This window comes from Plasmopara halstedii (genome assembly GCF_900000015.1).
Source record: "Plasmopara halstedii genome assembly, contig: Scaffold_3125, whole genome shotgun sequence".
In the NCBI taxonomy this organism is placed as follows: Eukaryota; Oomycota; class Peronosporomycetes; order Peronosporales; family Peronosporaceae; genus Plasmopara; species Plasmopara halstedii.
Window position 1 is genome coordinate 14,840 of NW_020190028.1, and position 14,579 is coordinate 29,418.

The following is a 14,579-nucleotide window of genomic DNA, read 5'->3' on the forward strand; positions in this document are numbered from 1 at the left end:
GCTTTTAGCATTACGTGAAATTAAATTAATGAGTGAAATTGGTACTCATCCATGTTTGATGGGTTTTCACGAACTACAGCGACCTTTAAACTTTGAATTGTTTGAGGATTTGTACATTATTCAGCCTTTAATGGAGACAGACTTGTGTCGAATAATTCATTCGAAAGAAATCGTAAATGACGATCAAATTCAGTATTTCCTCTATCAAATGCTTTGTGGGATTCACTATTTACATTCTGCGGATGTTTTGCACCGTGATATTAAACCAAGTAATGTTCTTGTGAATTCTGATTGTCGAATTAAAATTTGTGACTTTGGATTAGCACGACATGCAAATGATCGAGATCTAGCAGAAGGACTTTCGGAATATGTTGTGACAAGATGGTATCGTGCTCCAGAGCTTTTATTAGCAAACGCTTATACAAAAGCTATTGATATGTGGTCTATTGGCTGTATCTTTGCTGAGCTTTTGGGTCGTCGGATCATGTTTCCTGGAACGTCTTATGTTGATCAATTAAAAGTTATTGTTGAGATTGTTGGGACACCAACAACTTTCAGCTTTTGTGATAATCCTATAGCTCGTCGATATGCTGGACGACAATTTTTAATTCAAAACCCACATGTACCGAAAATTGATTGGACAAAGATCTTTCCAGAAGCTAATCCGGAAGGTCTTGATTTGCTTGATCGACTACTACAATTTGATCCTTCTAAACGAATTACAGCAGCTGAAGCTTTAGAACATCCGTATGTAAGTCAGTGGCGGGATTCGCAACTTGAACAGCCATGTCATGCGGATATTGCGACGAAATTGACACAGTTTGATTATGCACAGATGTCATATGATCCACAAACACTTAAAGAATTGTTGTATCAGGAAGTCATGAAGGCTCAACATCATGATTAAGAAACTAGTCAACAAAATTTGTAATATAGATACAAATTTGACTAACGTTATTGAAATTTTTATGTTTTATTTTATTTAAATTTTACATTAGTGAAATTGTTCTTTATGAATGAAGAGAGCGATACTTCGACGGATCCACCTGACAGCAATTCAGATGGTGGAGAAGCTGTTGAAAATGAGATGAAACGACTTCGTGTTACTTATAATTATGATGGTGCACATGGCGTTCGATGGGCGGGTGAAGCGACGTCTGTGGATACAAGTGTCGAAACTTTGCGTGCTCGAATTGTACGTGGCAATTATGCTGAAGCAAATGCCATGTTGAGAGAATTTCACTATTTACGTCAATTACGTAAGTTTCAAGCTGAACGAGGCCGCGCTCGAGCGAATTACTTGGAACATCAGGTAGATGAACCTGATTTTATCATGGATGGTTTGAACAAGCTTAAAAGGAAATGTTAAATTTACTAAGAAATTTGAATTATTTCTTATAACAATTCAAATGGGAAATTATATCTCAATTTGGGTATACTAGGGCAATTTTGATGTGACTAAATTTGCAGCAAACTTGCGCTCTTCTTCAAAAAGAGGGGACGATAAATATCGTTCACCAAAACTGGGTAAAATAGTCACAATGAGCTTATTTTTGCTTTCTCGACGTTTTGCCAACTCGATACTAGCAACAACAGCAGCACCAGATGAAGGACCTACTAGAATTCCTTCTTCCAAAGCTAAACGCTTAGCCATCGCAAAAGCATCTGGACTGTTAACGGTAATAACTTCATCAATTAAATCCCGTTGAAGAACTTGAGGCACAAATCCAGCACCAATTCCTTGAATCTTATGAGGTGCTGGATTGCCACCAGATAGCACGGGACTTTCTTCAGGTTCAACAGCTACAAATTTCACACTGGGCTTCTTTGGTTTTAGATAACGAGCTGTACCTGTCAATGTACCACCAGTTCCCACACCAGCCACAAAAATATCAATTTGTCCGTCAGTATCACGCCAGACTTCAGGTCCAGTTGTCTCAAAGTGAATTTTTGGATTAGCTGGATTGTCGAATTGGCCTAAAATTAAAGCTTTGCTGCCCTCTTTTGTCATGAGATCCTCAGCCTTGGCCACAGCTCCAGCCATACCTTTATCACCAGGAGTCAAAACCACATCACAGCCAAACGATTTAAGCAAGATACGACGCTCCATAGACATGGTTTCAGGCATCACAAGCGTGAGTTTGTAACCGCGCACAGCAGCTGCAAAAGCAAGGCCAATGCCAGTATTGCCAGACGTAGGTTCGATAATATGCGTGTCCTTTTGCAATCGTCCCGATTTCTCAGCGTCTAGTATCATACTCATACCGATACGGTCTTTTACTGATGCACATGGTTCCATAAATTCGCATTTGACAGCAATCTTTGCATGACAATCTTTCGTTACACGGTTTAAATATACCAGCGGTGTATTACCAATAAGTTCAGTCATATCTTTAGCGATACGAAGTGAGCGGCTATTACGCAGCAGTACGCGATGGCCAGAGCGAAATGAACGAGCAAACATTATCGAGAAGATCGAAGAATTTATGACTAATTGCCACGTAGAACAACGACTTCAACCCATGAGAAGTATCGGTACTGTACCGATACTTAAAGTGTATATATAGAAAATTTTAAGAGATGACTACTAACATTCGCGTGGTACACATGGAGTATTACATTGATGAGTTACAGAATGATGTCCACGCAGTGCCTTACTCCTAGCATATCCTAGATAGTGAATATACTACATTATTGTCCTTTGAGTTTAGTAGGTTTGGATGTGCAATGTAACGATAGCAACTTACAAAATCTTTACTGGCGTCACACTTCGATATGATGCTGCCAAGTATATTCTATGCGTTAGTAGGATACGTCACAATGAAAGACTGGCCGAAATGCTTAAAACATGCGCTTTGCACCATAAATCATTTTACTTTTAACTTACTTCTCTGAGCTGCTAAATACTTTCTCGAAACACCATGAAATATAAACACAATACCATTTACCAACTATATTAATGTCATGTTGTGCTATTACAAACTGAGTTACACATATCATGTTTAAGATACCTGACCTGAATACCTCACCGATGATTTGGCGCGTGCTCTACTTTCACATTTGCTAGTATACTGTTCTGTTACAATCACCTAACAATTAATGGTTCACCCATACCCATCAATCATCTGAATATGAAAGCGTACTTACAGCTGTACAGGCACATTGGCGAGTATTTACTTTCACGTGGCATCGTGAATCAGTTCTATGGGATCTGAATGTATTGATATCGCAAGTTTAACCTTCTCCTGCTCCAAAAACAAAGCTAGATTTTGGGTCTACCACCGATCTTTGGGACGTGATTTCGCATGAGTATTACGATAATACGTGGACATCACGAACGAGTAAGCACTAGCTTAGAATGAGAGTTTGACACATATTGATACTCTCACTTTTATCAAACTTACGATGGAAGATCTTGCCGGATGCTACTTCTTGATTCTCTAAACGACTTACAGAGAGTTTGTTCTCATGATATCAAATACTGATCTCACTTGGCTCCACTAAATCTGCATATGCTTCTCTCAGTCATACTTCCACACAAAAACATCAATCTGTCCATTACTTGATCTTTGGATGATCAAAATGACGAGTCGACAATGCATTATAGTTTATTTAACCATATTTGTTCGTTCTACCCGAATAACCTCAATTTGAAGACCAGGCCAACAAGCTCATTTCTTGTATCCTTGCGTCTGATGTCCCAGCGGATCACGACTGATATTTCCCCAAGACACTTCCAACAATTTTGGAGTGGTATATCTGTACTCCTCGCCTTTCTAGCTCCGAATAACTGTCGTCGGATACCTTTACTTTCAATATGTCCAGAATCTGTATCTATGATTTTTAATTTCTCGTATGCATGACATTTAGCTGCTCAGTTGTAAAGTAGTGACATTCTGGTTGCGAATCAAGAAAAAGCAATCTTTTAATCCAGATCAGGGCGTATGAAGCTGAAAAATTCTACTCTAGACCTGTATTACGAAAGGAGACAAACTTTGTAGCAATAGTAAGTAGTGATTGCCGTGAATGTAAAAAAGGACAGTAAGGCCGTTCAAAAAATCCTGCTTGTGCACTTTCATTCAGCCCTAAAATTTAGAAGACAGATGTTGGTCAAACGTTGCCGTAGCATAGAAAGGAAAGGGATGGCGTAAACTACTGCATGTTTCTAGACTTTCCATTCTTATAAAAATGCAAGCATGAAGGGATGTCTGAATCGTCAAAAGATTGTAATACTTATGCAGTCGAGTTTGCGAGCAGATTGCATCTGAGCTCACTGTGTGTGATCAAGAACTTGTAATCATAAAAACATCAAGATTTATCGAGGGTCTGACCCAGCGTAAGGGGTTGTCGTATCATACAATCTCAGAAGGCCTCTAATCACTGGATCTTTAGTACTGGCTTCTGCTCGTTTTGATTCTGAAGTTTCAAAAAATTGGTTTTAGTGGCTATCAAGTTGAACACATCACCTTCAGTTCAGTTCTTGACAACGCTGCTTTGTTAACGTACTCTATACGGAAGAGACACGCGGTAATTTTGATCAATCGCCATCGTCAAGCCGCTGTGTTGTCGCATGAGATCTTTGTCGGTTATGCTCCCGCCATAAACCTTAAAACTTCCGGCAATTATCTAGCGCTGAATACCCTGATAAAATGTATCAATAGTCTGGGTAGAAGTGACAACATCTAAAATATAGAAGAAAAGGAACAGGAGGAGAGCAGACAGATCTCGTATCCAAACATCCTAGCACGACTTTTGTACACATTATTATTGATTGGTCCCTCCTTATTATCAACAAGGTTCTGGATTCTAAAGATACGGTGGTTTTTGAGATTTTGATGATCTCCCTTCCACTATCATCCAACTTTAAACCTGGATGTTGTGCAAAAGAAATGAAGAAGTGTACAAACGTCTCTGTGACCACATTACAACGCTAACATGTGCTAGTAAATCTATAGTGATACTTAAATTCGGTGTATAATTAGTCTTCGTGAGGTTTTAAAATACGTCGTCGTCTCTACGATCGAATCGCTGCGAGAAACTGGCAGCTACAATAAATCGTACTAGAGTCTTTCGTAGCGCAATAATATGCAAGCACTAAATTGCGCCTTGTCCTCATCAAGAAATAGTTTATAATCTTAACAATTAATTATCTGATCAATTTTATTATTCATTTTGGCTAATTCATCAATTTCTTTTGTAATATTAAGTACGATTCATCAATCAGAGATAGGGAGACAGAAAACGACCAACTAGCTGCATTTAAATCTATTTTTAGCAGAATTATGAAGCATCTTTCGAAAGAATAAGATCCATACTACTATATAGAATAAAGTATTTCAGTAGGTCGAGAGGGTGTCTTGCATCAACACTAAAGTTTTACCTTAGATTTTTGGTGATCGTATTGTGTGTACAATTCAACATCAAGAAGAATCTGAGACAAATTAATTGCTTCCTGCCACCTCTCTGGTATCACATCAAGATCTGAGTCTAATTACGCAAGGCCACATCATACTTTTGTGTAATTGTGACCGAAGTATTGCATGGAATAGAAGAGATTTCGACATCCAAAAAGCGATTTCTAACTTAGAAGAAGGACACCCTACTAGTCAATGAGGACCAGTATGCCTTAAATAGTCTCCCCTTTCGCCTATTTCAAGAAATTAGACCGAGTTCATGAGCCGAAAGATAACACTTGATTCTAGTTATTAAAATTTGGCTTTCAAATTCTCTATCGCGATTACAAATTAAGGCGTTCTGAGTACGACATCGTTTCTTGAACAGGACACATCTTGTATCTTGGTGTACGTAATCTCGTTACCCCTCAGACTTGATACAAAGCTCTAAAGTACACACACTCAAAATTTCGTCTCAGTTTCCCTAAGGGTAAAGTGCAACCGATTTCCCAGACCCCTTTGCCTGCCTGGCGGTGTTCGCAAGATAATATGACAACGTGCATCGAGGCTCCTACACGAATGATTCAACCAGAGGTGAGAGGAAACCACCTCCAACAGATTCTATAGAATTGAGGCCGCTACTGTTGAGTTTAAATCACTTTGTTACCGATGACGAAGAAATTATCCTTTTCTGGATATGAATAGTGAAGAAAGCCATAGATTATCCTCTGTTCTAGTTGCAGCTTCTGCAAGACGCGCGGACGATTTTTAAGCTAGAAATTCAAACGCGAGTATGGATAAGAATGTGCGATATCTCCATATTCATGGCACTATATCATGGTGATAGATGTTATATGTATTTGACCGCAAAATCGGGCTTCCTGTGTGCGATCAAATTCTTCTTCACCCTTCAGGATGGTACGAAGTTCAGAGCCGCTGTTCATAAAATAAATTTCTAAGCGGGATTGATGTCCGACTCAACTTTTGAAGACAATGGATGTTCTTCTCTTTGAGAAAGATTCCAGGATAGTTTGAATTGCAATCAGGACTCCCACTTCTATAAGACCATGTCTAAGGAAGCGGACAGCGCCGTATTGAACGCGAAGCACGATTTTCCGGGATACAAAAGACCACAGGAACGCGGTGGATGGATGCTGTATGAACGTGCTAGTGGCCTCTAACCTCAGCAACACTGAAGATCTTTAAAGTTCTCAGTTTGCTGCAAAGCAGCGCGATAGCACTCGCGAGTGTATATCTACTTTACCAGCTCTTCATTTATGCTCTAAATGTCTTGTCCTCTCTCATCTGTGTAACCGTGAAAGTTCTCATAGACCCAGGAGTGGCATGCAATTACGTGCAACGCATAACTGTCAAAGATGATAGGCTGTATACGGAGGTAATGAAGATGCTAGATACGTGTGCTTGCCTCAGTACGTCACACAAGAAAGGCGCAGTTCATCTGTTTTCAAATCCCTAGACAACAGTTTAAGACGTTGATAGCGTGAAACGCCGTCGAGCCCCTTAGGTGCCGCGCACATTCTCACTAGCGGGGCCTTCTGAGCCAAAACACAATTGCGCTAAAAGCAAGCTCTCGGTACAGACATGAAATTATGGCGGCCAAACTACAAGAGCTAGATATTTGGCAGGATCATCGAGCAAACCATTTCAGACAGAGGTGGATATGAGCAGCGATTTCTTGAATATAGCGAAAGTATTTCGCGACAAACAAAGCATATTTATAGTGAGGCGAGAGTCGGATTTTGCTTGTTTTGTTCAGACAGATGAAAGCAGCGTTTTGTTTGATCATCTGTCATCAAATGGCTGGCTGTGGACATAGTCAGTGTGGTATCTACCACTGTGAGCAAAAAAATGTCTAAAGTCTCGTTGGAGAGTGCACTTTTTGACACAATGCTTACCGACAACGTGTGTTGACAAAACTCTGCCTTGGATGGATTTTCACAAAGCCCACGTGGCAGTATTACCGGAGATTAATTTCAAGACCTATACTGAAGTATATGCAAAGGGACTGCCAACATTCTACCACAGGCGGCAGAATGTATAAGGGTGTCGATGCATATGGCAAGAGGTTTACCTGCTGACACGTTATGAACGAGCGCACGAAAGTGCTCATTCATTAGATCGTGGTTACTTAGCAGTATAGCTTTTCTTTCCAAAATAGTCTTCAAGCCGGGATCATGTGCCTTAAACCGAATTTTGTACTTACTACCCTCATCATTATAATTATTTTACTACGCGCGTCGAATGCAACGGTATTTGTATATAGCAAGTCTAAAGACAGGGAGTAGGGGCATAATCACGCTACTTAACGCTTTGTCTAAGCGACGTTCAGCTCTAAACTCTTTATTTCCAAGGTTTCGGCACTGAACACATGTGACATCCAAAGTCGTACGCAATACGTACCTAATCATCTATGCGAAACGTCATCACTGTGACATACAAATTCATAGCATGGATGACGCAAAAGTGCATTTACCATCACATTAACTCTAAAAGCTTACATCGAAAAGCTTGGTATGGAAGGTTAGCCATCTTGCTATTTTCTGTATGAGATGCAGTCGCGCGTAAGATGTCGATTCACATAGATCATATATTAATATGAGCAGGATGAATAAGGCTTTTTGACAGGGTATACTCATAGCAAGGATCTCGCTGCTCCAAAATGAGTAGTTCCTCTCTGTCGCTTTTTAGCTGGCAAGCTTTGTTCACAATCCATGTTACCATTCGATGCACATTCAGGCTTTGGTGAGTGATCAAGAGTCACAGACGACGTGGAACATCTGATCCGGACTCGAAAGTCCAGAAACGGGACACACACGATCCTTCCTATCATAAACTTGAGGGATGCCTCTTATTACCACACCCCAGCATCATTTGACAATCTCATCAAGAAAATTGATGAGGGCTGTACAAATCGGCATAACATGCTAATATACTAATCAAGCAGTTGGCCAATTAACCCCATTGATAACGCTCTGTTGAGACAAAGACACTGGTAAATCTACAGTTGGCTTGATCTTTGTGTGATCTGCCTGCAGGACATTGTACGAATCATATTTACAAGAAATATTTTTGCCGATGCCAAAGACACATTGTTTGATAATCAAACAACTCACGAAAGCATATATACTCGATCACTGTTATCAAGTGTCTGAATTTTCTCACACAAACCCCCTGCTCAGCACGACTATGGTCAAATATATCGTTCGAATACAACCGAGCATCGGCACGATACGGCCCGTACGGCAGTGATACAAGGCGATCAACCAAAGCTTGAGCGTTGGACAGCCTCAAAAGTTTAACGAGTCATTTCGCAACGATTCGCTCGACAAGCACAAAGCAATAAGAGGAAGTTCGCCGTCTCTCGTGGACTGCTGAACATATCAATAATTAGATCAATATATCCAAACAAGGTGTAAGTGGCCATGCCTTTCTGAAGCACATCATTTCTAGGAATCGGTGTTTGCGCCGTAAAAGTAGCTGTATTTAGTTCATTAAAATTTCGCACAATTCGCCACTTGCCGTAACCTGTATGATGCAGCATGTCGGCACGGGTGAGAATGATTACTATCACAATTCTGTTTTCGCGCATTTTACCGAAGAAAGCATTAGTGCTGTCTCACTGTTCCTTCCCAAAGAACCCGTTGACGTTCGACGCAATATTTGGTTTCGGGAACCAAGTCAATTTTGAACACAAACTCATACCGGGCGACAACACGCTAAGTGAACATGTTGCAGCATTCCTAGGGTTTAGTTGATAGCTGTCTCACTATTTGCACCTTGAAGACTGCGAGCATAGTCATGCCGTGAGCTCAGCTCCTCCTTCGGTATTAACCGTACATTTTCCGACTTCACCGTCTTGTATTGTTTGTACATATCACCTGAGGATGGTTTTCAGCTCAACAGGAGCTTCAGCTGGAGGCGTCTTAAAAGACTAACAGCTCCAGTCACGAGTGAACAAACTATCTCGTCAGTCTCCCATGAAGCTTCACTGCTTTACATTACACGGTAGTACCGAATCAACAATTCGGTTTCACCGTGACAATGATGATAAATTCTTAAAGCTTCACGGCCTGACACTTCCATTAGCGACTTGCAGTAAATCATAACATGGGGAGGCACCAATTTTCAACAGTGGTCAACCTTTCCATAAAAGATCTTTCTGGGATCACGACATACTGTCGCTCATTCTTGTCTCAGCAGCAGATTAATCTGGGATTTACAACATACAATCGATTCCCTTTGTCTCATTTAAAATTGCGGCTCGCGATCGCTTATACTCGGCTCAGCTATAGGTATCAGGCCGTTTTTATTGATTGAACAAAGTGTACAAACTCTTGTTCTCAAATGAAGCTACGGATGCGTCGTGTCAGCGTTAAGAAAGGTTAATGAACCACCAAAGCTCCAGCAGTAAAGGAAATTCCAGTCGTATACAATGTCTGTCAACTTATTCTGCTGGTCGCCCTGCGGTTAACTTTCACCTCGAGGGTGTTTGATGCGCAACCCTGTGCAAGAGCTCGACTCTTGATATCCATCAGTATAGAGAGAAGATGCGCTCACTGCGCGTATGTCTTGTTATAACCACTAATTTTCCATTTAAGCAATACTGAGCTGCTCTATGGTCAAGAGAATTTGCTCTTCCTCTCTTCCTCCTCAGCACGGCTAAGGTTCATCGTTCCTAGCGTGCTGTGACTCCTATATCCCAGTCGGTCTTCAGTTTCCTCCCTCACACGAGAGTTTGGTGCCATTGCGGTAACAAGAAATATTACTTATTTAGTATGCTAGCTCTCACTCTGTGGACGGGTGAATACGAGCATAACACTCAACCAATTTGCCTTATTTGGCAGTACAAGATATATGTGTCCAATTTTCTCACGTTGGGATTGCCTCTTCCACATAAGAACTGCGAGTCACTCGCACAAGGACCGTAAATTTGAGACCACACGCGCGACGTGCACTTGTTCCGTCTGTAGTATCCTCATTCATGCTTCCCTCAAAGATTTTCCCGCCGCTGCCTTCAATGGCTGGGTGTTTAACAGTAGTGATCACACGGCAGAAGCTGGATGCTTTCCTTCTGACGACTTATTACCTTTAGACTTTCGGGGTTGTCTCGCCAGCGCATTCTCATAGCTGCAAACCACCCCCAAGCAGAGATTCTATTCCTGGGACCTTTAGCCCCCTGATCCCTTCGAAACCAGTAATATCCACTGTCCTTTTAATGTGACTAGCTGTCTTGAGGACAAGTAGTTGATCAAATTGTGTTACTTTGTCAGCAATTATACAGCGGTTACAGTCTTTCAAGACTAGGTTGTCGAGTTGACTACGAGTGCCACCAAGTGCAACGGTGTTGACCTGCACCTCAAACAAAGAAAACTTTGGCTAAGAGTTCCATGTATACAACGCACAGAGGCTAAGTTCGTTTACCCCTCCACGAAGTTGAAACCCAGAGCTTTTATACTAACTAATTAGTAGGTTTGCTTTGCTAGTTCAAGAATGACATATATTAAGAATCACTTTTGTACCATATGTTAACATCTGTATTGTTTGATGTGAGGCTATCGTACCATGCAGAGTTCCATCGTCTTCAATACTCAGTATTCTAGTGCCTATGGACATACACAATCAAACAAAAAAGTTGTAAAAAATTGACGTTTACAATATCTTAGCGAGGTATCTACTGGCTTTCTACAAGAAAGATCAAGTGGATGTAGATATCTACACAGTTCCACTTCCAAACCTCAAGAACTTAAAATTGTCTTAGCATTCAAGAGTATACATAGTCTGAAGCGTTAAGTAAGACGACTTCTGTCTATTAAATCAAGCTGTCCTGAAAGTTCCGAATCGAAAAAGCCTGTTCCTCTTCGTGCCTTTTCTGCAGGTTACGATTCAATACATTTCTAAGACAAAGTCAAACATGACATTTCAAAAGAAGTGTTCCGACGTTCAAAAGTGAATCTTAAGTCGATTGTTCGGACAATTTCAGTTTTGAAAACACTGGTCAAGATTCAAGAAACATCAAGAATCGACTCTATTGAACGAGAAATTGCGTTTTTTCTTACACTTTCGCATCTTGCGATTGTATCTTCAGATGGACGTAATCACGTCATATTATCCAAGCAAGCGTACGGCGCGAAAGAAAGTTATCAAGAACATTGTGAGCCACAAAAAGGCCCAGCTGCATACGACATCGATAAAGTAGGTACTGAATCGATATATCCAGTGATTCTTTCTGAAGAAAAGACGATGTCAAGAATTCAAGTGAAGGAACTGGCTACCGATATCAATAACATTGTCGAGACTTTCAACACAACATCGCAATTATATTCTTCGAAGACGAAGCGTTATATTGAAAAATTACAATGAAGAAAAGACGTGAAGTTTTCTTGTACAATATTCTTGTGATGTGAATTATTGTCAAGGCAGTTTCTTCTGGTTTTTATTGGATCCAGATGTACAAGGCCGAGACAAGATGCTAAATCTGGAAATCTCGAATTTTAATTTTTTTGGAGAAATAGAAATGGCAATATTATTGCAATACGCAAAGATCCACCGAGATGGTTTTTAGAATTAAGACTTCTATTAAGAAACTAGATTTGTACCTTTTCCAAATGTTGCATCTTTTAGAATCGTAACTCATCTGGTCCTACGTATGGCGTAGTCATGTTAATTTCTGCTACTTCTTTGCTAATAGTGCCAGTACAAAGTCTTTGCTACTGAAAAGACCTTTCTTGAAGCTTCACGACAGTTTCCTTGAGTTATGCTACATGGTATCCAGTCGTCATCATTCTACCGGTAGGTACTAATCTGAAATAGTACTATCTGAACCATAATATAATCTCACTTTTTTGTTTTTTAATACACTGCCTTATCCTTGTCCTATTATTCTGATGCCTACAAATATCATCAATAGTACTATTTCCTACTAATTCAAACGCTGACGCTTAATCTCCAACAATGCGTCCGAATCATGAGCTTTCCATTCATGTGTCGAACTCCATGACGTTGGAAAATGTCCATTTGAAGACGTCGACTCGATCATTTCCACATTTTCACATTCTTCACTTGTATCTTCACACGTAGTTGGAATCAATTTCTTGTCTTCATTTTTTTTCTTGGAAAACACAAAACGACGTAAGACTTCCATACCTGCTTCATCCGTTTTTGGTTCATTACGACGTTTTCCATTACCAGGACCTTTCAATACAGCACCAGGTAATGAACTCATTTCTTCCGCAAGTTCCCAAATTGCATCATCTTCAGGCATGTTTCGTAATAACTTGGCAAAATACCCATAAGCATGTGTACGAACTTGTACTGCTGTTTTTGTCTTGACAAACGTTTGAATTTTCTTCCACTTTCGACCATATCGATTTAAACCTTCCATAAAACGAGCATGTTCTTCTTCAGTCCATCGTTCACGTCGTTTATTTGTATCACTTGTTTGACTGATAGGAGATGCAGGTGGTAGATCATCACTCATTGTTGATAATGTTTCGAGATTCTTCATTGATGTATCATGATGTGGAGGATGATACGTTGGATAACAATGTTCCAATGGTTGATGACATGGATATATCGAAGTAACAACTTGTTTCTCTTCCGATACAACAACTGAAGATGAAGTTGAACGACCCATAAGATGTAAAAGATTCGTACGTGCGAGAATATCAGCAAAACTTGGTAATCGACGTGGTGTAGGAGTAGGAGGAGGTGGAGATGGAAGAGATGGAGGTGTTAATAATGGTGTTCCACGTCGAAAAGTACCAGAAAGAAGATTCGAAACACTCATACGTAAACTTGATTGTTCTTGTGGTAATTTCCATACTTGAGATTGGTGAGTAAGTGCAAATGGAGGCACTTGAAGACGTGGAAGCTCTTGAAAACGTACAGGATAGTGCGAAAGTTGAGGTTCATATTGGGAATGATATGTTTCATTCATAGTATTACTTGGCCCATTTGCCAGGTGCTTGTACTCAGTCATGATTCTGATTCCAATGGTTTGGCAGATGCACTTATAATGAGACACAAGATTTTTTCTTGACTTTTGATCTTTGTGGCGAATTGCAGAATAAATCCACACTTGGGAGGGGGAGAACGCAAGTTGTACCATCGGGTTGCAAATTGGTACATATATGGTTGCACGTTTGCAGGGTGCCCCTTTCGCTTTACTAGTCCGAACCCTAAGGTGAGTCGTACAGTTCATGGCATCAGCCGTTTTTTTTCTTCTTAAGGTACTGTAAGAATTGAAATTTATTGTAATGATGTTAAGATGATGAAGGTCTTGAATACTTAAGTAGTTTTGTTCCGTTTCGAAGAATGGATTGTCAAGATAGTCAGTCGTTGTGTTACTATGAAGAATTATGGACCAGAAATTGACATACCTACACTTGATTAACCATTCAGCAATCATATTTGTACGGTACCAGTTCGAAAAATGTACGCAGATCGAGAAGTTGGTATTTACCGGTACCCAATTGCATCTGGGCGGGACAGTGGTCTTTAATTCAGTACATTTCTTCCACTAGTGTACATGAGCAAAAAGTAGAGCTGAAAGTTTTTGGTATCCATTGCATCCACATCTTGTCGACTGGTTGCAATTCATTATACGATCAAAGTACGTAGAAGCTTAAATTCATTTTAGATATCATTGTACTGGAATCCAGTAGAAACGCACTTTTCAAAAACTTGAAACTTAGCACAAATCCTCAATAGACCATTCGTTTGGTATTATCGAAGCGAGAAGAAGCAAATGGTAGTAGCGTATGTTTATACGGAAGATTAATTTCGTAGATATTCAGTGTGACGAACGATTTGTTCAAAAGGCATGTTAACAATGCGTTGAAATCAATTTCTTATACGACCAAGAAATGAATTTTGAACTTTACATGCCTCTTGTAGATTCGAGGAAATGGATTTCAATCAAAGTTTCTTGATGTTAGAGATTTGTGTTTTCTTTTCGCTTCCACTTGCTCGGTATACGCGGAGGAAAATGAAATCAAGCCAGAAGATGACAATTGAGGATGTTTGGGGATGTCGATGGCTAAGAAGAGTCGTTTCACCTTGTACGACAAGGTGATGACATCATCGAAAAATGTCGTGGCTCCACTCCAAGACGCTTCAACCATGTGATTGAATACAAGTTGGAAATATATTCATGATCCAATGTAA

At 40.1% G+C, this 14,579-nt stretch overlaps 4 protein-coding genes across 4 annotated transcripts; 2 read left to right on the plus strand and 2 right to left on the minus strand.

The window, feature by feature from the left end:
• Positions 1-28: 28 nt before the first annotated feature.
• PHALS_08103 (cmgc mapk protein kinase) lies at positions 29-907 on the plus strand (the record flags this gene model as incomplete). Its single annotated transcript, XM_024721687.1, has 1 exon — positions 29-907. The coding sequence occupies one exon, from the start codon at positions 29-31 to the stop codon at positions 905-907; it is 879 nt and encodes a 292-aa protein (XP_024586761.1).
• A 105-nt stretch (positions 908-1,012) lies between these two features.
• On the plus strand, positions 1,013-1,369 carry PHALS_08104 (uncharacterized protein; the record flags this gene model as incomplete). The annotated part of the gene is made up of 1 exon (XM_024721688.1): positions 1,013-1,369. One exon carries the CDS (start codon positions 1,013-1,015, stop codon positions 1,367-1,369), a length of 357 nt encoding a protein of 118 aa, XP_024586762.1.
• Positions 1,370-1,438: 69 nt separating this feature from the next.
• PHALS_08105 (cysteine synthase a) lies at positions 1,439-2,464 on the minus strand (the record flags this gene model as incomplete). The annotated part of the gene is made up of 1 exon (XM_024721689.1): positions 1,439-2,464. The coding sequence occupies one exon, from the start codon at positions 2,462-2,464 to the stop codon at positions 1,439-1,441; it is 1,026 nt and encodes a 341-aa protein (XP_024586763.1).
• A 9,869-nt stretch (positions 2,465-12,333) lies between these two features.
• Positions 12,334-13,392, minus strand: PHALS_08106 (early-phytochrome-responsive1 family protein; the record flags this gene model as incomplete). The annotated part of the gene is made up of 1 exon (XM_024721691.1): positions 12,334-13,392. The coding sequence occupies one exon, from the start codon at positions 13,390-13,392 to the stop codon at positions 12,334-12,336; it is 1,059 nt and encodes a 352-aa protein (XP_024586764.1).
• Between the last annotated feature and the right edge of the window lie 1,187 nt (positions 13,393-14,579).